Source organism: Megascapheus bottae, chromosome 11, assembly GCF_031878675.1.
Source record: "Megascapheus bottae isolate mThoBot1 chromosome 11, mThoBot2.hap1, whole genome shotgun sequence".
Lineage (NCBI taxonomy): Eukaryota > Metazoa > Chordata > Mammalia > Rodentia > Geomyidae > Megascapheus > Megascapheus bottae.
In genome coordinates this window covers 60564710-60590320 of record NC_143519.1, presented here as the reverse complement: position 1 = coordinate 60590320, position 25611 = coordinate 60564710, and the positions used below count along the sequence as shown (strand labels likewise).

The following is a 25611-nucleotide window of genomic DNA, read 5'->3' as shown; positions in this document are numbered from 1 at the left end:
ATTTGTAAATGATACCAATAGTGTTTGGTTCAGTCTTTAAAATTCCTCCAAGAATTAAGAGGACTTTAGAAAGAACAAGTGCAATGATTTTGCCATTGACCAGGCTAAAATTGAAATTTTCATCTTCAAAGGTTTATGAAATTAAATAATCAAGCTGAAGTTCATAGTGAAATGATTCCTGCCTAGTGTGAAGTTATTAAATGTGGTAGGTGATTCATTGGGTCAGTGAGAATCAGTGGCTTTTGGAAATCCCAGTCTGGGCAAATGTGTGACAAGCAACTGTTCCGTGGAATTACAGAGATCATGTTATATGATCTAATGGCTCACAAATGAAAACTTGAGAGTCACACTTGGAAATCATTTTCCTATAAGAAAAAAGATTTTCTCTGAGAAGAATTCTACATCATAAAAATGTTTTAAAAGATCCATGTGAAGATTCAATGAATGATTCTTAAAGTATATAAATTATTTTTGAGACCTGATTATGCACAGCTCAAGAATATATTTTTATGTTTAGAAAGTGAAAATGAATTATATAAAAATATATTTTATAGAGATCAACAAAATATATTCATCTGTATGTAACATTTTTTTCTGTAAAGCTTTCTGGAAAATTCCATTAGTTATGAAATATGAAATAATAGTTAAACTTGTAATATGGTACACATTGAATATTTAATTAAAATATGATTATACAGGACTCATTTTTCTTCATATAAATTCAGAGTATAATTTTATTTGAGGCTAGATTAAAAATAATATGAGTATGTAAGCTTGTAAAAGATGTATTATTTATTCAAGTCAGAAAACAAAAGGATATAGTGTATTTAGTGCTGAGGAGAATTTCTAATGCTAAAATAAAAATCTAGCTTGGAAGAAATAAATTATACTTACTATATTCACTTTTTAATATCCTTTGAGCAGTGAAAAGAATTATATATTTTCAGGGAATTTTTATTTTTTTCAAGCAAATTTGACAGAGCATATTTGAGCTCTGTCAAATTGCTAAGCACATTTTCTTTCGATAAATAGTGGTGATTGATAGTTTTCAAAGTTTCTGTGCTCTGAAGCTTCAGTGAATAAATAGTTTCTTTCTCCCAAGTGTTGCTTGTTCCGTTAACAGCCTGGCCAGTTTTCTCTCCTATGCCACTTCCTGAGTCTCTCCTCTACCACAGTCTGGCCTGCTTTTTAAGAAAAATGTGGATCTTTCAGAGATTTGAGATGTAAAAACACATAGGAGAACAGGAGAAAGAGGAAGAGAAAGAAGAGGAAGAAAACATACTAGAATATGGGGTATCTCCACTGAGCCAGAACAGTCCCATATTTAAAGTAATTAATTTCCCCCAACAACAACAAAAAATGCTCTCTGGTCTCTATCTGAATGATGCTTCTTTTCTTACTTGCATTTCCCAAAATTTCCACTTAATTCAGTCAGGGCTAAAATGAAATTCACTAATGTATATGCTAATGAGCTTGATTTAGACAATCTGCTTTGTGATGTATTTCAAAAGCATGTGTACAATAAAAGATACGATCTCATTTGTCCATTAAGGAACTAAAAGCTCCAAAATATGTTCAACATTATTAGTTATTTGGGGAATATAAATTAAAACCAATGCTGAATTCTAAGATTACATAACCACTAGAACATCTAAAATGGAAAAGACTGAGGTTGAGAGTGTTGGTAAAGATGAAGAATGGCTGGAAAGCCCATTTAGGACTGATGAAGCCGCCACATGGCACAGACACTTTGGAAAAGTCTTGGGGTTTCTATAATTAAACATATACTTGCCGAGGATGTTAGTCAGCTTTTTGTTCTGTGACAAATTACTTGAAAAATAGAGCTTCTAAGGACAAAAGTTAATTGTGGCTCATAGTTCCACAGTTCCATGTTTGGTGTGCCATATTACTTGTGGACACATAGAAAGGCAGTGCATCATTGTGCACACATATGGAGGTGGAAGCTACTTAACTCAGAAAGGACAAGGGTTGGGGAAGTGAGAGGGAAATGACTTACTCAGAAATGTGCCTTCCTGATTTCCCTGGCATCTCTCAATCCAGCAAGTCAACAAAGATTAAGCATTACACTGTGCCCAAATGTACAACACCAGATTAACAGATAAATAGTGGCTTATTCATATAGTAGAATGACTAATTGTAATATATTCTAATGCATGCTGAAATGTTACACTGCTGGGAAAGGGAATAAACTTGATTGATTCAGGCAAAAACATTTTATGACTCTCAAAGCATTGTTAAGTGGAAATTGGGCCTGACAGAAGAGACTACAAACTATGTTTGTATTTATATGACTTTCTAAAAAGTGACAAAACTACAATGCCAGAGGTCAGAAGCAAGGGAACATTTGTCTGCAGAGTTGCTGAAAGAATGATAAGGATTCTCTATTCTGATTGTGTAGAAGTTTACAGAATTTTGGCAAAACTCCATGAATTATATATTTCATTTGGGCCTTCTTATTGTATGTTGGCTATAACCCAAGAAAGCTAATTAACCAAAATAATAATAATAATAATAATAATAATAATAATAATATAGTGAATACTTCTGTGGAAGATCTCAGGATAGTGTGAATTTAATATATTGATGAAATTTATTCTGAGAAGGTAACACTACTTAGTCAGAAATAGCAACATTTCCTAGGAGATAGGGCTTTATAAAAGCGTGAAATCAGGTAAGTAGGGGTCAAATATAGCCTGAGGACGCTAGATTGCTACATGAGTTCTTATGGGCAGGAAGTTAATGCCTCTTGAAAATGTTAATTATTATCACCTTGTCTTTTATTTTTGAAGTTTTTTATGTCTTCATTTTCCTATTTTTTAATTTAATTTTTATTATCCTTAAATAGTTATTCAAAGGGGTTTCTATTCACCATGTCAGTTTGTGAGAATAATGCATCCTGAGCTGTCTCATATGTTTGTCCCCTCCCATCTTCACCTATCCCCTCAAGTTTCTTAGTTCCATTTTAGTATATATACATTGAATCGTATGGTTGTATTTGCCCACCATTTTTGTACTTCTCTCCCTAAATCCCAGTCCCTTTCTAACAAAACATATTTTAGCTTCCTCGGATTCATTTTGCTAAACATTAATGGTTCAAAGGGGTCATGGAAATGCACCTCTGCATATACTCTACGTTAGTCAGTTTGTATTTTGTCTTAGTAATATTATAAGATATAGTTGAAAATGTACACATTTAACAGAAATTTCTTTCTTTGTATTTATGAACTTCAGAGTTAAGTATTAGGATATTCATTGAGGCATATTCAAGAGCAAAGCAAACCTTCAGAGCACACATTCCAGTTGTCTGTCCCCAGCAGAAGCCATGTGCAGCTACTCTTGAGATAGCCATAATGGCCTGTGTTAGCTCACAAAGGATTTGCTGTATGAGAGTCCTCAGTTCTGTTTGTGTTATAACCATAAGTTTCCATAAATGCAGATGCATGAAGAAGATGAGGGCTGTTAAGGAGGAGGTGGGGTTATAGTGAGAATGAATTTGAATAGAAAGGAAAAGGTGGAAGAAGGGGTGGATGTATCCGTCCCAGCCTTGAGAGCCTGAATCTGGGGAATAATTTGCAGAACCAGAGATGCTGGAGTGAATAAAGGCAGAGCCAAGAGTCAGAAAAGTGCTGGAAAAATAATAGTACAGCATGGAAAAACAAACAAAAATCCCTCAAACCGGCACTGGTGACTCACTCCTGTAATCCACAGGAGACTGAAATCTGAGGATTGGGGTTTAAAGCCAACCTGGGCAGAAAAGTCTGTGATGTTCTTATCTGCAGTTAACCACCAGGCAGCCAGAAGTGGAGCTGTGTCTGAGAGCCAGCCTTGACCAAAGAAATTAAGCAAATGCCAAGCACTGTTGGCTCATGCTTGTAATTCTAGCTTTTCAGGTGGCTGAGGATCATGGTTCAAAGCCAGACCAGGAAGGAAAGTCCTTAAGATTCCTATGTCCAATTAATCACCAAATACCAGACGTGGGGCAAGAAAAGCTCAGGGAAAATGCCCAGGCTCTTAATTCAAGCCTTAGAACCAACACACACACACACACACACACACACACACACACACACACACACACACACACACACACACACAGCAAGAAAGAGCATGAAGCCCAGAGTTCAAGCCATGGTGCTGGTACGAATAACAATTTTTTAAAAATCAAAAAAAGCCCCCTAAAACTAGAGAGGCGGGGAGGGAGGGAGGAAGGGAGGAAAGAAAGAAGGGAGGAAGGAAGGAAGGAAGAAAGGAAGGAAGGAAGGAAGGAAGGAAGGAAGGAAGGAAGGAAGGAAGGAAAGAAAGACACTTGATGGGCTAAAGGATGCACTTTGCTGTTAGACATTCATTTGTCCAAGGTTAATTCAAGAGCAGGCTTTCTGCTCTCCAACGTAATGGCTAAGTATGGTTTGGTGGAAGTGTTACTGCTGAAACTTGACCCAGCCTGGCTTTTCAGTGTGGTCAGCTCAGAGCCCCTTGGAATTTGCAGAACATCAAAGTGAGGCCTGAGGCAGCAGTTGCTAACCATGGCATCTAAGAAACCTTTCTGGCCCTGTGAAGGCTCCTGGCTCCACACATTTCCACATGGCTGGAACTGTTTGCATTCTGAAGAAATATTTCCTGCCTTTTGCAGATTTGTAGGAATGCATACAAGTTCCAGAAATGTTCATCTCTCCTGGTTTGTTTTCTAGTTCTAAAGTGATTAACAATGAATAATGATTAACCACCTTAGAAGTGCTATCTGCTCTTAGGTTTAATAGGTCTTTTAAAAAATATTTTTAGTTGGGGAGTTCTATGTTTAGTCTTTTGAGGAACTGCCATACTGCTTTCCTATGACCCAGCAATTCCACTACTTGGCATTTACCCAATCATCCAGAAACAAGGACAGACTAAATCCACTAGCACAACGATGTTCATTGCAGCACTATTTACCATAGCAAAGATATGGAACCAACCCAGATACCCCTCAGTTGATGAGTGGATCAACAAGATGTGGTATTTATACACAATAGAATTCTATGCTGCTGTCAGAACGACATTGCCCCATTTGTAAGGAAATGGAAAGACTTAGAAAAAAATCATATTAAGTGAAGTAAGCCAGACTCAAAGGAACATAGGCCCAATAGTCTCCCTCATTTGTCATAATCAGTAGAAACCTTGGGCTCTCCTAGCAGAGATTTACAATAGAACAAGATCTAGAGACATAAGGCCAAATAGTATGACACTAAATGTAAATACCTCGAGGATAAGGAAACAAAAGCCATATAATGAGTGATTGTTGTCCTTAATGTTATCTCTCATCTCTTTTTCTGTCCCTTGGTTATCTCATATTGTTACAATTTTTCACCTTGTTATCTGATATATTTTGTTTTGTTTTGTTTTTTGTTTTGCCAGTCCTGGGCTTGAGCTCAGGGCCTGAGCACTGTCGTTGGGCTTTCTCAAGGCTAGAGCTCTACCACTTGAGCCTCAGCACCACTTCCGGCTTTTTTCTATGTATGTAATACCAAGGAATTGAACCCGGGTCTTCATGCATGCTAGGCAAGCACTTTAACCACTAGGCCAAACTCCCGGCCCTGTTATCTGATATATTTTATATGTGCTTAATTGGTTATTTGAAATTGGATAGGGAAGGGGGAAATCAAGATGGGTGGGGGGAGGGTGGAAGGGAAATGGGGACCATGTCCTGAGAAAGGGTATCAATGTTTCAATGTTTGTGAAGTTATGCACCTTCTATCTGGTGAATATAATGTAACCCTTCTATTAATCACAAAAAAACTTTCTAAATGAAAAAAAAATATTTTTAGTTGGGCACAGTGGCTGATGCCTGTAATCCTAGCTACTCAGGGGGCTGAGTTCTGAGGATTTCTGTTCAGAGCCAGCCGGGGCACTAAAGTCCATGAGACTCTTCTCCAATTAACCATGGGAAAAGCAGAAGTGGTGCTATGATTCAAGGGTCAGGGCAGTACCTACCTGAGCTGAAGAGCTTAGGGACAATGCCTAGGCCCAGAGTCCAACTCCACAACTGACAAAAAAAATTAGCCTTCTTTTATTACTTCATTTATGGTGATTTCGAATCAACCCTAAAACAAGCTCTAAATTCCTTAAAATGGAGTTATCTACCCAGATGCAGGTGGCTTGTGCCTATAATTTTAGCTACTCAGAAGACTGAAATCTGAGGATCTTGGGTTGAAGCCAGCTAGGGCAGGAGTGTCCTTGAGACTCTTATCTCCTATTTATTTAAAAAAAAAAAGGCAGAAATAGAGCTATGGAACAAGTGGTAAGGTGCTTGTGTTGTACAGAAAAGGTAAGGGACAGCACCTACGTCCTGAGTTCAAGCCCCAGGGAACACCCTGTGTCCCCCCAATATCTAGTACTTTTCTGGGTTTAGATGGCACATACCTCAGTATTCCTATAGGGTCCATCAGATGAACCTATGTAAACAGTACTGGGACTTGAAATAAGAGCCTGGGCGCTGTCAGTTGGCCATTTCACTAAAGGCTGGTGCTCTAGCACTTGAGCCACACCTCCATTTTTAGCTTTTTGCTGGTTAATTGGAGATAAGAGTCTTGCATACTTTTCTGCTGAGCCTGGTTTTGAATCACAATCCTCAGATCTCAACCTGCTGAGTAGCTAGGCTCCCAGCCCCCAGCTTAGTTTTATTTTAAACAATGGAAATGTAATGGCAAACACCAGCCTTGCCATAAGCAATACAAGGTCATTAGAGAAATGTGAAGAAGGTAGACTTTGTTCAGCATAGCTAAGGGGGCAATTGCTGGTTACACTATTTGGGCATAAAAGTGTCCTTTTAATGTAAAGGAATATGAAATTATAGAACATGAATGAACAGCTGGAAATATAAAGTCTCATATTAACACCTAGAAGGCAAATTCTAATGAAGGATTTTGGAATGTTTCCTATCTTTCTGGGAATGAAACTCCCAGGCCCAATTCCCTGTGCCTCTTGTAACAGCTAAGTCCATTGTAACTTTTAGTAATTGGTTTTTTATTAAACTAAGAGAGTGTAGTATAAATTTTTAGCAAGTGGGCTAAATAGGTATTAACAGACCCTGGGATCCAACCACAATTTGTAACATGGTTCCTTTGGGAAAATGGATTCTAAGTGCCCAATAACTACCTTACAAATAGACTTTTGAATCATAGTCCATTGGAGAATAAGGAACTGTTTGTGATGGTAATACCTTCCATTGGCTTGTGTGAGAACTGCACAGAAGGGACCTATATCCTGCCATATGTGTGTGGTGAGCCCTGCTGGTCTGGGTTTGATCAAACATTATTGCTGAGTAGGCATGGAAGTTGTAGGAAAGAAACTGAAAGCAGAGGTGAGAGAGAAGTCCAGTAGAAAGCTGAAAGGATCCATCTACAGAGGCTTTGGTGGTAGGGAATGCTTTCAGTCTTCAAGGAAGTGGTGGGATTCTGAACAGCTGAAATGAAGTGGAGAGGAGGATAGGAAGGAAAGCAACTTTGGAGTAGAGGAAGCTAAAGGCCAAAAAGTCCAGAAGCAGTTAGTAAGGACTGAGAACAGGTTATTTGTTTTTTTGTTTTTTGGATTTTTTTTATTGTAATTAGTAAAAGGGTTACATGATATTTGCCAGATAGAAGGTGCATTAATTCACATACATTGATACCCTTTCACATGTCTTGGTACCCATTTCCCTCCCCCCCACACCCCCAGTGTTATTGGCGCATGTACGCACACCCACCCAATTAAAATTTTTTAAGAATGAGTTATGAAGTAGATTACATGAAACACATCTATTTAGTATTTTTTAAACCAACATTAGCATGTAGCCACTACATGCTAATCTATTTTAGTTAACTAAAATAGATTTGACTACATATCTACATAGTTGAATTAGCATGAATACTTTAAATTTTATTTTGTGAGAAAAAAATCTCTGGCCAAGAAATTATCAATGTGAAAATTTCCTTGTCACTGTAGTATAATTTAATAATATTTGGCTCTCTCTTTGAAAGTGGTGAGGATGTCTGTATCTCCAGATTGCTGTTCTGCTAAGCCAGTGGGAAATGTCATTCATTTCCACACATCCACTTCCCAGGTCTAGGAACCCTGGGTCCTTCCCTCCTACCCATTCTCACTGTGTCCCTGAAAGTTCGTTTGTTCAAAATGTAACCCCTAATGTAGTGTTGGGGCAGGGGGGTATCTAATGAGAGGTGATTAAGTCATAAGAATTCACTTTCGTGAATGGATTCATGTCAATTAGCAAAGAAATTGAGACCTGGAGTTTGATCTCTCAGTCTGGCTTGCCTTCCTTTCCCCTCTACTATGGGGTGAAACAGCATGAAGGCCCCTTGGTCTTAGGCTTTCAAATTACCATAACCATGAGCCAACAGACATAATTGTTATACATTTCCCAGACTCAGAGATTCTGTGAGAGCTGCATGTAACAGACTCTGATTGTGGCTTTCTCCCATATAAAGTTGATAGAAACTCTTTCTTTGTAATAGCTTCTATCATTATAACTAAGAAAGATATTTGTTCATTAAACATACTTCTTTAAGACTACAAATTATATAATCATATGATAAACTACATGAAAATGTAAAACTTCATACCCAAATGACTATGATCCAAACAAAATAATTTAACAGACTTTTGATAAACTAACTCCTCCCCCCCCCCCATATACACACACATTTTTTTGTATGTGTCTGTCCTGGAGCTTGAACTTAGGGCCTGGGTACTATCCCTGAGTTCTTTTGCTCAAGACTATCACTATATCACTTGAGCCACACCTCTACTTCTGACTTTTTGGGTAGTTAATTGGAGATAAGTGTCTTATGGACACTTTTCTGTCCAGGTTGGTTCTGAACCATGATCTTTAGATCTCAGCCTGCTGATTGGCTAGGATTACGTGTGAACCACTGGTATCCAGCTTAAACCATATTTTTATTAGTCAAAAATAGCCTTCTTGTATTTAAGCCAGATTCCCTATACATGTGCTGATAAGTTCCCAAGATGGTCAAAACAACTTAAAAAAAAAACACCACCACCAACCTTTTCTGAACTTCAAATAGTTATTCAAGGGGTTTACAGTTTAATATGCCTATCTAAGTGTCTAAAGATTATTGATCAGAGTCATCTCTTCTGTCATTTTCCCCTATCTCATCTGCTCCTTTTCTCTACTCATTTAGAACCTCCTTGTTTTAAGTCATAAAAAAATTGATCCAGGTTTTAATTCCATGTAGCAAGACTCCACACCAAGATGGTTATTTAGGATAGAAAGTAATATGTTTTGATAGGTTTGGGTAGTTTGATTAAACATTTTCTATATAGGTGAAAACATGATGATAACATGGAGAAAATGGCTTAATCTGAAGATCTCAAGCAGAGTAAAAATCAATTTTTATATATACACGTGTGTGTGTGTGTGTGTGTGTGTATTTTGGAGTTTGTAAAGATTACCTTGTACAAACTGAGGCAAGATTGTGTTTGTCATTTGGGTTTCAGTATTGCTATCTTTTGAACAACAAGTAACATTTGCTCCTATGGAATTTCTACTCTGGGCATCAGGAATAATACGTGTGCAGTGTAAAGAAGAGAGATGTAAGGCGTTTAAACCCTTAGATTGCATTTCTGATAGAAGAGAGCAACAAACTCTGGATCAACCAAATACCCCAGCTAAAATGATGATTGTAAATATCAACTGAATTCCACTCTGAGAATGGTGTACATTGTGTGTGTGTGTGTGTGTGTGTGTGTGTGTGTGTGTGTGTGTGTGTTGATACTGGGACTTGAACTCAGACCTGGTCCCTGTCCCTTAGCATTTTTGCCCAAGACTAGTGCTCAACTGCTTGAGCTACAGCTCCACTCTGGCGTTTTGGTTGCTTATTAGAAATAAAAATCTCACAGATTTTCTTTCCTGGGCTGGCTTTGAACTGTGATCATCAGATCTCAGTCAGCTCCTGAGTAGGTAGAATGACAGGCATGAGCCTGAGTATCCAGCTCAGTTCAATGACTTTTAATGTGTCATGATTCCAGGTTGAACTGTTTGTATTTCCCATGTTCCACTTTCAAAGAACTTTCCTTGGAGTTCTATGAAGCATATACATGTGATTCTCTTCTACTTTTGTTCCAGGCAACCAGGGCAGCCATCACTCAGCACTGCACAGACCTTGGCAATTTGCTAGGCAAAGAGAATGACATAGCGCTCATCATCGATGGTCATACGCTGAAGTATGCTCTCTCCTTTGAAGTCAGGAGAAGCTTTCTGGACTTGGCACTGTCATGCAAAGCAGTCATATGCTGCAGGTATTAATATCCAGATGGGCTCAACTGGGGTATATGATGTATCTGAATATCTGTCTTCTTTAGAAAAAATCAGTGCATGAAATTCTCAGGCTTTAGATCCTAGGTTTAATAAAAGGTGTAACAGTACAAATCTATTTTAATTATTGGTATACAAATTTTCTCGAAAATGAGGTGTGTGTGTATGAGACAGAGACAGAGAAAGACAGAGAGAGAGAGAGAGACAGAGTGAGGGTGGGAGTGTGTACTGGGGCTTGAATTCAGGGACTGTCCCTCCTTGCTTTGGCTTTTTCACTGAAGGTTGAGCCACACCTCTGCTTCTGGCTTTTTCTTGATTAATTGGTGATGAATCTCACAGACTTGTTTGCCTGGGCTAGTTTTGAATCACGATCCACACTCATATCTTAGCTACTTCAGAAGCTAGGATTACAGCCATGAACCAATGATGCCAGACAAGCTTTTTATACTTTCGTTTATTGTCTTCGGAGAAGATATGAGGGGCAAACACTAGGATTTCTAGTGATATTCATTGTGGGAGATGAAGTTTTAATATTCTTCCTTGAGCCATTATGAGGAGTTACTAGGTTCTTTGTTCTTGATGTCAGAGCTCAACTTTAAGATTTGTGAGGTGTGAGGGCATCTTCCTGATATTCAGGGGCTATTCTTTTTGGGCTGTAAGGAGCATGGGTCAGCTTGATATGATGCTATGGTTTATATCACTGTCTTAGTTGGTTCTTCCTGGAATCTGGGAAGGCTGTATTAGAGTGGGCATTATTGACATTCCTTTGACTGTAAGTTACGGTCAACTGGATATCCAGTTGTGATAGATATTTAAAAGTCAATTACAGGGGCTGGGAGTTTGGCCTAATAATAGAGTACCTACCTAGCATGCACGAAGACCCAGGTTTGATTCCTTAGTACCACAGACATTAAAAAAAAGGCCAGAAGTGGTGCTATGGCTCAAGTGGGGCTGTAGAGCTCTAGCTTTGAGAAAAGTTCAAGGACAGTGCTCAGGCCCTGAGTTCAAGCCCAAGGACTGGCAAAAAAACAGTCATTATAAAAAAGACAGCTTTCTAGCTAAGTATTAGCCAACACCTGTTAACCCTAGCTACTCAGGAGATCTGAGAATCCCCATTCAAAGTCAGCCCAGGCGATAAAGTCTGTGAGACTCATATTCAACCACTAGAAAGCTAGAAGTGGAGCTGTGTCTCAAGTTACCAGTAGAGTACCAAGCAAAAGACTAAGGGACAGTGCCCAGGCCCTGCGTTTAAGCCCTAGTTTGGGCAAAAAACATCTAGAAAGATGAGGCGTCACAATTGGCTGATGGCAAGTAGAAAGAAAGAGGGATGGAAAAAATTCCCTTTGTAAATAAAAGACATAGCTACTGATTGGGTGAATTTCTCCACATGGGCCTCTTCCTGTTTTATTGCAAAGCTATGGGATGTCATGGTAAGTCACTTCTGCCTGTCAAACCCTCACATTAATCAAAGAGATGGCTTCCAACGAATTGGTGGCAGAAATGAACAGAAGCACCAAAAACAACAAAATCAACTCGGGAAATATACTGGTAAAGTGTATCATGAAGCAAACATGCTAAAATCTTTCAAAAGGAAATCAAAAGTTTTTCAAAGGGAAATCAAAACATGTGTGTTTGGATTCTCAGGGGAGAACCAGGAATGCGTTAGGCTTTACAGAAACATGCTCTTTTCTGGCCAGGTGCTTGATGCTAAATGAAACCATCTCTACCCTTTCCCTCCCTTCTTGCTTTGGCTGCCTTCATGGGGACTTTGTGTGTCACACAGCCTGTATGCCTAAGGACGTTTCAGGCATGAGTTCAAGCTACAGTTGGCACAGAAAAAGGAAATTTCAAATTAAATACTGTGACTGTCTACCAAAATAGAAGCTAATCTGAAAGAAAGAAGCAAGGAGAATTCACTCTTTTCTTGCTCTCAGAGGGCTTTGGTTGGCTGATCTCATAGTTTGGATGAAAAATAAAATGACATGTACTTAAAATAAAAACCCACACTTCATAAGTATTTATGGTTCATTGAGAATTTAAATGTGAGCTAGATCTAATATCTGGCTTCCTATATAAGATCAATCTGGATTTTCACCTTTTGTCTTTAAAATGTAATCATTGCAAGTGTTATATTCTTTAAGAACAGAAAAAGGGTTTCCTTTCCAGATCATAACTTTTCATAATGTATTTTAAAAAATCAATATTGATTTAGAGATGGGAAAATGTGTAAAATGGATAACTTCAAATTAAAACAATTTTAGTCTGGCATAGGTGTCTCACACCTATAATCTGTGCTACTAAGGAAGCTAAGTTGTGGCTCAAAATCAGCCTAGGCAGAAAAGTCTGTGAAACTTTTATCTCCAATTAGCAACTAAAAAGCCAGAAATAGAGCTGTGGCTCAAGTTGTAAAGTAGCAGCTTTGAGTAGAAAAAGTTAAATAACAGTGGCTAGTCCCTAATTTCACGCCCAGGACCAAAATAAACAAGCAAACCAATGAATAAAAAACAAAAATAATTTAGGTAATGAAACAGGGAACAAGATAGAGCAGATTATATATTTTGTAGAAATGAGAATAATTCAAAAGAATCCAATTAAATTAAAAATATACGAAGTCTTCAGAAACCAGAAGTGGTGATATGGTTCAAGTAGTAGAGCATCAACTTGAGCAATAAAAGCTGAGTAAGAGTGCCAGGCTCTCAGTTCAAGTCCCAGTACTAGCACAAAAAATACAATAAAATTAATTAAAAGGAAATCATCTAATTTTACTAATTATATATTGCCATTTTGCTAAAATCCTAGTAAGGTCACAGTGTGGTCAGCAGGATGCTGAAGAGCGCACATGTGCATACACACACACACACACACACACACACACACACACACAAAGAAAATCATCCAGTTTTGCTAATTATATAGTTATACTTAAATATTTTCCATTTAGCTAAATTCCTAATAAGGTCATAATGTGGTTAAGTAGGATGGTAAGTGGTGAGCACTGTGCTATAAATTATTGTCGTGTATGACTGAGTGTTGCACATTGTATGAGCTGGTCCCTCCCAGATGATCCCATCTATAGGATTAATATTTGCAGTGTGTATTTCTAGGTGTGTTCCCAGGTATCATTTGAGAATAAAGAGACAAGACGTGATCTTTGCCCTTTAGCACAAACAGTCACAGAGTATGTTACACATATTAGCCTTGTTTCTCTGTGTCTCCTCTACAACTCTTTGGAATCAGCCTCTAAGAAGCTAATGTCACTCACATTCCTATTTTGCCATTTGCAACAGTTCCTTTCAAAGTGTGTGTGTGTGTGTGTGTGTGTGTGTGTGTGTGCTAGTAATAATGCTTGAACTCAGATCCTGGGCATTGTTCCTGAACTCATGCTCAAGGCTAGAACTCTACCACTTGAGCCACAGCTCCACTTCTGGAAGTTCTTGGGTGTTTAATTGGAGATAAGAGTCTCAGGGATTTGCCTGCCTGGGCTGGCTTTGAATTGTGATTCTCAGATCTTAGTCTTCTGAGTAACTTGGAGTGAGTAACAGGTGCCTGGCTCTAGCATTTGTTTTGGTTATTCATCTTTTTAAGCGTTTTCTTCTGTCTTTGACATTTCTCTTCTACCTGTTTTTGTTTGTTTGTTTAGTTTTCTTTTTTTTTTTTTTTTTTTTTTTTTTTGCCAGTCCTGGGCTTGAGCTCAGGGCCTGAGCACTGTCCTTGGATCTTCTCAAGGCTAGAGCTCTACTACTTGAGCCTCAGCCCCACTTCCGGCTTCTTTTCTATGTATGTGGTACCGAGGAATCGAACCCGGGTCTTCATGCATGCTAGGCAAGCACTCAACCACTAGGCCAAACTCCCGGCCCCTAGTTTTGTTTTGTTTTCTATGGTTTGGTTGTGGGATTGAACTCTGGGCCTGTGGGCTGTCTCTGAGCCTTCAGCTCAAGGCTAGCACTCTACCACTTGAGCCATAGCACCACTACCAGTTTTATGGTGGTTAGAGATAAGAGCCTCATGGACTTTCAGGCTATGGCTGGCTTTGAACCTCAATCTTCGGATCTTAGCCCCCTGAGTAGCTAGGATTACAGGTGTGTGCCATCAGCAACCAGCTCTTCTCCCTGTTAATTCCATTCCTTTTTGGATTTTCTGGAAGCTTCTGAAAAGGTTTTTCCAAGGTTTTAGACTCTAGCTCTATCATAGTCCCACTCTGAATCTTCTTCATAGTGAATTCTATTTGTTTACTTATTTGCCCATTTGGGGCTTGTGCACCATTCCTTAACTTTTTCACTCAATGCCAGTGCTATACTGCTTGGTAATAGCTCTACTCACTTCTGGCTTTATGCCAGTTAATTGGAGAGAATAGCCTTATAGACATTCCTTGCCTGGGCTCACTCAGTCTTCTGAGTAGCTAAGATTACAAGCATGAGTCACCAGCTCTTGGCTGCATTTGTCTATTCGTATAGCTTTGTCCATCTTATACATTAATATCAGCATTATGTAGAATCATCTGGAGAACCTTAAAAATACTTTCTTTAGCCACATAATAAGTGTACAAATGACAAAGCATGTCTACTCCCAGGACTGTACCTGTAAGGATTAAAAGAAGGAACACAAGCAAAGACTTATATGTTTGTTTGTAGCAGCACCTCTTGGACATGATAGCCAACTCAGTTCATGATTAATTAAATAATGTGGTATATCCATACAGTAGAATATTATTTAACCATAAAAAGAAACAGGTTGAGTAAAAAAGGCAAAAATAATTAATATATTACATGTTCCCACTCATGAAATATTCAGGATAGATGAATCCACAGAGACAAAGAGTTGAGGATAGAAGGGATTGGTCCAGGATAATTACACCACAGACAGAGGATTTTCTTTTAGAGTGGTTAGGGCACTAGAGTTTCATTCTTTAGCATGGTTAATTTTATTTTCTGTGAATTTTACTTTAATAAAAATATGCTAGCTACTCAGAATTCTGAGGATCACATTTCAAAGCCAGCCAGGCAGGAAAGTGAATGAGACCCCTATCTCCATTAACCACCAAAAAGCCAGAACTGGAGGGAGATATAGTTCAAGTGGTAGTGTACCAACCTTGAGCTAAAAAAAAAAAAAAGCTCAGGATAACTGAGCTTAAGTTCTAGGATCACCACATCACCACACACTAAACAAACCAACCAGCCGAGCACCAGCCGAGCTCATTTTGGAATCCTAGTAATTTAAGAGGCTGAGATCTGAGGATTGTTGTGGAAAGTCAGGCTTTGTTGTGAAAGGTCCATGAGAATCTTACCTCTAATTAACTACCAAAAATTTAGAACTCCATGGAGCTGTGGGTCAAGAGCTAGAACACTGAAGCTCTGGCACGCATGCGTGCACACATGTAATAGCCTCTCCTTCCCCCTTCCCGCAATGGAGTAAATCTGAGTTCTAGCAATTTTATCAATTCCCTGGCTGATTCTCCTGAGCAGTTAGGATTAAGAAGCAGAGAACACTATACCCTGCTTGTCTACTGTGGTCTCTGTATTGAATTCCAGACCTGAGATCCACTCCTGTGCCCAAGACTTTTCCTCTAATTATTGAGTACCTTAAATTCAAAATGCTGTCAAGCAGAATTAGCCATAACCTCTGTGGCTGTGTCTACCCTCTCCTGCATCTCTTTTTGATGGTGTCTATAGGCACAGTCTTGATATGCAAGGAACCTCCAGGGAAATTACACATAAAAGTAAAATTAGTTATTTGAGGTTAAAAATTTCTATCTTTTCATTTTGTTGATTCTTGACTTTTATAAGGAAGAAATAGAAGCCTTTGATAAATCATGTCAGGTTGCCATAATCTCAGCAAGTGATGGAAGAAGTAGCCCTAGTACCTTAGATATGGGTCATGATAAGTCAGTCATGTCAAGTTTGTGCTAGCTTAGTTGTCTGCATCAGCTGCTTCAAGACACACATTTCTTACTCTTTTTTTTTTTTTTTTGCCAGTCCTGGGCTTGAGCTCAGGGCCTGAGCACTGTCCTTGGACTTTCTCAAAGCTAGAGCTCTACCACTTGAGCCTCAGCACCACTTCCGGCTTTTTTGTATGTATGTGGTACCAAGGAATCGAACCCGGGTCTTCGTGCATGCTAGGCAAGCACTTTAACCACTAGGCCAAACTCCCGGCCCACACATTTCTTACTCTTAGGATTCCATTACTATGTGAATAATTTTTGCTTTTACCCCAGTTTGCAAGGTGTGGAATGTTTAGAAGTCCTCCAAATTTATCATTTCTCTGAAGGAATTACAGTTATATTGAAAAACATATAAACCTTCTGGACATCACCTTTATAATAACACTAAAAAAATTAAAGCTGTGTAAACCATTTTCAATATATCCCAGAAAAGAAAAGCATTTTTTTTTACTTTCTCCTTCCTCTTTTCTCAGTTGTCCTTTTTACTTTGAAGCCCTTTATTGTTTGTCAAAATGGAGATAAATTTTTGTAGCAAGTCTACAAGGGGGAGTGTAGGTGAACTTTGACCTCTTGGGAACATTCAGAAGTCTTAAGTGACTGTGTGTCATCAGGAAGAGAGTCATGAAAGAGTCATCAGTGTCCCCCTGGAAGGAAGTCAACAATGGCCTCTCTGAAGTCCCCTGCAAGTACAGGTGATATTGGTGGCCTCAAACCCCATCAAGCCAGTGGATGTGATTTATGACTGCATCTCCAGGGCAAGAGATGGAGCGAAGGGAAAGCCTCACAGCAGGGATTTCCAATGGATGTGCAAATTAAGAGCTTCAGAAGACACCATTTATTTTCTCTAATACATTTAGACTTCTGTCTCTCAAGAGAGTCAAGGATAAACATTCAAAATCCACTGTGATACTGTAGAAATAAAGACAGTTAAGAAAAAAGGCAATGGGCTCCCTGGATGTCTTAAAAGACTTTAGGGGTTTGTATTTACTAACTCTCAGAGTGATTTATATTTCTTATTTAAAAAAAAGAAGCTAGAAAATATGGATAACAATAAGAAAAGAAAAAAGCATTTCCAGTGTCACCAACTAATTGATTCACTGTTAAGATTTGGTGTTAAAACCCGGACCTCTTTCTATGAAAAAAATTTTTTTTTGGTAAAACTTGAAACCATTAGGTTATGCTCTTCTCAATATGCAAACTAAAAGGTTGTAAACAGTTTAGGCAGTAGGAATTACAATAGTAATCTAACTTTTTTTTAGAAATAGACAATAAATAGCTTTATCTATTTTTAGTTGCTAGATGTTTAGGTCCATTTTTAAAACTATTGTAGGATTATGAAGATTTTTGTCTCTCTGTGTGTGTGTGTGTGTGTGTGTGTGTGTGCGCGCGCGCGCATGCTAACTTTGAGGCTTGAACTCAGGGCTTCATACTCTCCCTTGTCTTTTCCAAGTCTAGCATTCTGTCACTTAAGCCATACTTCCACCTTTAGCTTTTTGCTGGTTAATTGAGGTAAATGTTCCCCAGAATTTCCTGATAGAACTGGCTTTACGCCATGATCCTGAGATCTCAGCCTCTTGAGTAGCTAGAGTACAAGTGTGAGCTACCTGACTCTGAAAATTTTTATCCCCAATTGTTGCTAAGATATGATGATTTTCAGAAAATATTGCTGGGCTTGGGCAGCAATACATAACAGAATTTAAGTCTTTCTGCAAACGTGAAGTTTTTTTTTTTCTTAATATAAGAGAGAAATGATTAGCAGCTTTATTTCCCTTTGTTTAATAGAGTGAGTTGGAGTCTGAATCGCAGTTTGGGCATGTGTATGTTTTCTGAGCTCTCACATGCACAAAGGAAAGAGAAAATCGGCTTAAGCTGATGAACAGAACTGCCCATTATTTAAACACATTGCAAAGGCATTAGACACCTGGCTCAGCATTCTAGCATGTTCTAGACTCAAGGTATCATATAATCTACATCCAAAATCTGCGTTCTTCCTCTGATGAATGATGAATAAGAAAACAGCGCTGAGCATTTTGAGTATGGCATTATTCAGCCTGTAATCTACATACAGATTTATGTCAAAACTGAGTTCGGGCATAGTAATTAGAATTGTACAGCAATTGTGTTTTGGTTGGCCTCCATACTGGTAGGGATCCAATCACACACTTGCAAAAATAAAACTTTTCTTTAGCTTCTTTCATTGATGTGATTTCTCAGCATCATGCATGTTTAGTTCTACATAGTTCCTATGTTGACATTTATTCAAGGGAGCATTATTAACTTGTTTAAGTTGTAAGCCTATCCTTGGGCTGTTTGAAGTATAATGGTTTAGCAGATATTTGCACATTTCTTGATTAAATGTGGTTAAGGTGTAATTCATTTTTAGACATTATCCCTTATTCAGCTCTAACATAAAGGCTGCTATTTGAACAGTTAAGACAATTTTCTTTGGTCCCTGCTGTCTTTATTAACTCTGCTAAGGAAGAGTGTGCTCTTCAGCATTATCTTGCGTAAAAACAATTACCCAAGTCTGAAAGCTTCCATTGCTGTATTAGCCAGATGCTGATAGTTCACACCTATAAGCCTGGCTACTCAGAAGGCTGAGATCTCAGAAACATAGTCCGAACCCAGTTCAGACTATAAACCCAGCTAAGACTCTATAAGAGTCTAATCTCCAGTTAATGAGCAAAAAGCCAGAAATGGAGCTGTAACTCAGGTGGTAGAGTGCTAGCCTTGAGCAAATCTAAGGGATAGCACCCAGTCCCTGAGTTCAAAACCCCTGTACCAGCATGCTCTGCAAACACACACACACACACACACACACACACACACACACACACACACACACACACACACACAGCTCACAGAACCATTTTGGGACTTGAATATGTTGAAAATTGGGAATGTTTAAAGAAGGAAAAGAAAAAGCAATTACTTCTAACTTTACAAAACAAACATGTTATTAAACTTCAGTCAGTTTTTTTAAAATCCAAACTAATTTAGGTTAATTATATATTAAGAAATTAAGGACTATTTTCATTTTAAATAATTCTTACAGTAGCAAATAACCTGCCTATAAAACAAGCTTTTGACTGTTGGAGATTTCTGATTGTTTTATTTCCTGCCTTACAAAAGGCATGTTTTTTTTTTTTGTGGTACTGAGGACTAAACTCAGGACCTCAGACAAATGAGGTAACTGGCATACCATTGAACCAAGTCTTACACCTCTGAAAATCATATATTTATTACTATATATAATTCTCAGGTGAGAAACAGAAATAGAACACTAACTCATCAATATTGTTAAGTTTTGGACTGATAAATAATATATATATATATATAATACATCAGGCAAAAATGTGGATACAGCTGGGAGTTGGTGGCTCACACCTATAATCCTAAGCTACTTAGTAATGAGATATGAATACTGAAAGCCAGACAGAAAAGTCTATGATAGTCTTCTGCCTAATTAACCACCAAAAAGCAAGAAGTGGAGCTGTGGCTTAAGGGGAAAGAGTGCCAGTCAGAAGTGAAAAGACTGAGCAAAAGGTGAGAGTCCCTGAGTTCCAGGCCCAGGACTGGCATACAGACACACACACACACACACACACACACACACACACACACACACACACACACACATACACACTGCAAATATACATTTACTCTACGATAAACATCAGGAAGCTCTTCTTTCAGAAAATCTGCTATAGGCAACCAAATGAAAAAGGTATTTATAATGGTACTTGGTCTATAATAATATACTGCATAATTAATTGGAAACACATCTCTTAGGAGGTCACTTTTCTTCTGTAATAGGACAAATTTTCTGTGTGGTTTTGAAACATAATTTATGTGGCAAAGTTGCCTTCAATTGCCTGTCACATTCATGTTTCTAGACTAGGAGCTTGATTACCGATGGGGACCACAGAAGTAACCTTTTCTTTCGTACAGTAGTCCAGGAATTACAGTAATAGGGTCTCTGAGCTCCTGTCCATCCGCTCTTACTACTGGGATCCAAAAGAACTCACAGAAACGTCTCTTTTTCAAGTTTTTCCCTTATTTTTCCTCATTTCACCATGTTCATGAATGATTAATTCATTACTGAGTGTCATTCTTGACAATATTTCTTGCCAAATAAAACAGGGTGATATGAGGCCGAGCTGTGGTTCAAAACTCTGAAGCAGAAGCTCATAATATTTGGCATCTTTCTTAGTAGAAAAATAAACCAGAAAGCTGGGGCAGGGTGTTAAGAACAGTGCTTAATTAACCATGTGGTATATGTCACGAATATTTATGCCCCTAAGTCTTGCCTTGTAACAGTAGTTATACTTAAAGGGAACTTTTTTTTTCTTTCTGTGAAATAGTTTAGAATGTGTTTCATTAATACAAAAAAAGTGTCATGTTAACTTTGATTATGAAATAAACCTTCCCTGTTCCTTACAAAGATAACACTTTTCTGACAGAGAATGTAAAGTCATTCTTACGTTAATTGGCCCCAAAGAAAATTATGTTTTCCATTTTCCTGCCTAGGTACCTGGTTGTTGGCTCATCTCTCATTTCTTGATTTATCAATGCTTTTCTCTTCCTGACTCTGACAGCTAGGATTCTGCCTTTGACTTTGAAAACCACTTAGCCTACTCCATCCTGAAAACTCTATCAGTCTTAAGCACAATAGGAGCTCCAAGGTTAGTTTGAAAGCAAGACTGGTTTTCCTGCATGCTGAGCAAGCACTTTTCGGTTGGTCTCTTACTTGTTTAGATACGAAACAAATGACAAATAAAAGACGTACCCTGAAGATGTTTGCTTCTCAAAATTCTTGACACTATTTTTATATTGGTTCCATCTAGGCCCATGACTCCCCACAGCTGCTATGTCAGGAGATAGAGCTAAATAAAGTTGATGGGTTGAGGGAGCCTGTGGGCTTATCATTGTTGATTTCTAAGCTTTATTACCATTGTCATCTGCAGACTTCTGTGGGGTCATAAGAGGCTGATAGCCACTGCTGAGTGATTTGGTTTCTGTTGCTGTTAAACAGTTGACTGAGTTCTGCCACAGTTCCAGGGCCAAATTGTCTCTAGTGGTTTTGTTCCTAAACGGACCTGCAAATGAGAACTGGGGAAAACAGATAGATATCCCTCAGCCCCGTCCTCCCAGCAAATTCCCGATGCCTGGGTCATCTGAGAAAAACAGAACATTTCTTTTCTTTCTCCTTGTAAGCAGCATTCTTACTCCTATCTTTCACCACTTAGGCACACCAGTCATTAAAGACCAAAGTAAATATACCAACTTGAAGATAATCCTTTTACAAATATACAAGCCCCAAGTTAAAACTGTCTGTCCATCGTTTGTGCATTTTTTTCTCCCAGACTTTTATTTGTTTTAATGGATGGGTGTTATTTGAAGATACTAGAGCTTCAGAAATTAAGTCTGCTATCATAATATTTTGCCTTTTTATAAATTCTTGAACAAAAATGTCTTATTTTCTCCTACAAGATCGTGTTGAATACATGCTGAATTTTATTTTCCTGCAACAGAAAAGAATAACAGGAAAGGAATAAAAGTTGTTAAAAATATGAGAATGCATTTAAGTTCAGTGTTTCTTTAAACTCTGATGCTGTCAAGAGCTGAATTTTGAATTATTAAAAAACCTGACACTAAATATCTTGCTAATGTAGAAAGAGATGAATCTTTTAAAGGGTAAAATAAAACCCAAGTGGTGAATAATGTTAACTTCCTTTCCCTTTTGTTTCTTTTTAATTAACACCAAGTACTTATACATATTTATGGAGTATGGCGCAATAATCTGATATATGTATACAGTATGGGCTGTTGAAATTAGGGTAATTAGCTTTTCTATCTCAAACCTTTATCATTTCTTTGTCTTGGAATCTTCAGATGCTTCTTTTCTAGTTATTTTGAAGAATATCATAAATTGTTATATGCTGTAGTTGATCCCTCTCCTATGCACAAGAATGCTAGAATTAATTGCTCCTATGAAATATTTTTTTTTGCCAGTTGTGGCTAAGAGCCTGAGCACTGTTCTTGGACTTTTTCTCAAGGCTAGAGCTCTACCACTTGAACTGTAGCACCTCTCTCAGCTTCTTTCTATGTATGTGGTACCGAGGAATCGAACCTGGGTCTTCGTGCATGCTAAGTAAGCATTCTGCCACTAGACTGAACTCCCGGCCCCCTATGAAATATGTTTATAGTCTTTAGGATCCCTTCACCCTTTCAGTCTCTAATGACTGCTAGGGTATTAATTTCTAGGATATTGATTTTTTTAGTTTCTAAAAATGAGCTAAAAAATCAGTCTCCTGGCTTATTTAATGTGACATTCTCCAGATTTATTTACGTTATCACAAATGACAGGATTTCCTTCTCTTGTGCATGAATGAGACTCATCCATATATTGTTTATCCATTTATTTATTGATGATGCTATATAATTGCCAGATATAGTGTTTCTGAAGTGAGAAAGGGCTTTATATTGATGCTTACAGAATGCTAGTTTTGGGTCAGTCATTGTAATGTGTGTAATGTAATGCTCCAACAGACCTGAGAACATGAGCCTGCTTTAGTCGAATGTATTTGCAAGAGTTCTATTTGTCTTTAGCTTTGCCAGGTGAGATTATGTAAGCAGTCCCCATTAGAAAAGCATTCTTTTAAAAATATTTTTATTATCTTTAAGTAGTTGAACAAAGAAGGTGCTACTGAGCAAATCAGTGTAGGAATACAGTGCATCTTGATTGAGCTCACCTCTTTCCTCATTTTCTCCTGTTCCTCCCAACCTAATTCTTCCTTCCCATCAGCTTAATTTCATAGGATATGCATTGACTATCATGACTGCATTCTCCCCTCTCATCCTCTCTTCATTCATCCATCCTCACTTCCTCTTCACTTCCTCCCACACCTTTCAAGTACCAGTTCCCAGGTTTTCGTTCTGGTGGATTATGAGTTCATTTTTCTAAGGTATTATGCCATTTGAATTCTCCCCTGTAAATATCATACTTCAGTTAATACATTTGTGCACACTTGCATATAACCTCATACGCATTTACTTGTATATTTATAAATGAGTTCTAGCTTCTGCATATGAGATAAAACATGTCCCTTGTCTTTCTGGGCCTGACTTACTTAACATAATTCTTTTTCAGGACCGTCCATTGTGTTGTAAATGATGTAATATCATTTTTCTTAATGGATGAGTTAAATTCCATCGTGTAGATATACACCACATTTTCTTGATCTATTTGTCTACTTAGGAACATCTGGGTTGTTTACCTTCCTTTTACTAATCTCTCTATGCATACTGAACCACAAGGAGTCTTCATCTTCAAGGTGTTGAGATGGTTTACACTGGTTCAGTGCTCCTCTAGGAGCCTGAAGAGCCTTGTAAGGAAGTCTTCCTACTTAGGTACATACTCAGGTGAAAGGGAAATTTGGAAGTGAAGGATTCTTTGGGAGAGGCCAGACCTTGAGCGTTCAGGCTGAATCATAGTCCTATTTGGTATAGTATCTACATGCCATTAATGGCAAAGTGAATCTGGTTTTGCTGAGCAGTCCAAGAGACTAGATAATATACGAGAGAGATACAAGTTATTTTTTTTTCAGGGTTTAACATCATAAAGTACTGTAAAAGAAAATCTAATGCTAATCCACACCACTCAGGTATTTGTCATCATAATTCCCATGGTATCTCCTTTTATTTTCGGGGGGAGATCATGGGGCTTGAACTCTGACCTGAGCGCTGGCCTTCAGCTCTTCAGCTCAAGGCTATGGTAGCTCTTTTTGATCAGTAGAGTTTCTCTAATAAGGTGTGGGTTTGCGTGTGCAGAAGAAGAGGTGGATGGATGAGTAGAATTGCCTAGATGGAAGATAATAGCCCTAGAAATATTTCCCTGCAAAAGACGCCTGGGAATTCTTTGTGTTTAAAACCATGCTATTCCAACAAAGATAAGTTATGACACTTGATAAGAAGTGAAAAGTTAAGAAAAAATAGAAAGAACAGACTCTTGAAACTCTAAAGCTATTGCATTTGATTTATAATGCCACATCTGCTATTAAAACTATCTAAAGATTAACTTGATTTATTTTTGTCTTAGTATAAGTTAGCAATGTAATCCTTAATATATGGCGGGTGTTCTTTGTGTCTAATTTCTTTCTTTCTGACATTTAATGATGCATGTTTCTTTTTACTCAAGTCTTGGCTTTGGTAGCCTGTTCTATGTTTTCAGTTTGGATCTAAGTTTAAAAGAACAGACATTGGCTAGCAGCCAATGGCTCATGCCTATTATCCTAACTACTCTGGAGGCTGAGATCTGAGTATCATCATTCAAAGCCAATCTGGGCAGGAAAGTCTGTGACACACTTTATCTCCAATTAATCACCAAAAGCTAGAAGTAGAGCTGCAGCTCAAGTGGTAGGATGCACACATATAGAGCAGAAAGCCAGGAGCAGTGGAGCATTAGGCCTGAGCAAGAAAACACAGAGACACTGTCTAAACCTTGAGTTCAAGTCCCAGGATCAGCAGGGGAGGGGGAAGGGAGGGAGCTACAGACATGGGGGAGAGAGAGAAAGGGAGAAAGAGAGGAACAGGCATTGTTTCTGATTCCAACTTGAAAAGTATCAAGATAATAATCATAATTTTATATAACATACTCATGATTCTCACTAGATCTGTTGCTCCTGATAGGATTTGACTGGCTTAGAAATTTCACCAGTTCTTTTGTAAGCATTTCAGTCAAATATCTAGTAGTGATGTGGAGGAAAAAAATCGAGATAAAATAAAATAGCTCTCTTAGAACCTCAGCCCTTGTATGGGAAAGGACTATGTTCTTTCTGGAGATAAGACCCAGCCCTCACCTACCCACCCCCATTGATGAGGTCTGTCCTGATTTTGTAGCCTGTGTTCAATTTCCAGTTCTCCAATAGTTCTGCCAAGTGCCTGATATGAGCAGGTGGAGCTGAAAAAGCTAAACTTGCTTGCCGTTGGCATTTTAATTTATTTCTTCTTAGTATACGATATATTGTTTTATTATAGAGTTTACAAGTTCAGACTGAGAAGGAAAAGGAAATAATACTGTATGAAAGTAGCTGGGGGTTACATGGAACAGATGGCAAGAGCTATTGGCTATGGTCTGCATATGCCTGTTCTGAAATTATGCTTTGTGTCCCCAGCACCTGATTCTTTTAATTTTAGTACTAGGTCAGCCATTGTATTTTAATTCATGTAGTGATGTGGGTTTTAGGGCCATATAATAATGTGGAGAAAAGTTGGGTTGAGGTCATTTTTTGTCATTGTAAAGCAAAACAAGCCAGATGCGGTGGCTCACGCCTGTAATCTCAGAATC

At 38.2% G+C, this 25611-nt stretch overlaps 1 protein-coding gene across 3 annotated transcripts in view; it reads left to right on the top strand.

The window, feature by feature from the left end:
• The window catches only part of Atp8a2 (ATPase phospholipid transporting 8A2), a 445427-nt gene that overhangs the window by 199512 nt on the left and 220304 nt on the right, over positions 1-25611 (top strand). For all 3 annotated transcript variants that reach the window (XM_090342380.1, XM_090342381.1, XM_090342382.1), the window contains exon 25: positions 10136-10308. In XM_090342380.1, coding sequence (XP_090198506.1) covers positions 10136-10308 — 173 coding nt within the window. The remainder of the gene's footprint in view (positions 1-10135; positions 10309-25611) is intronic.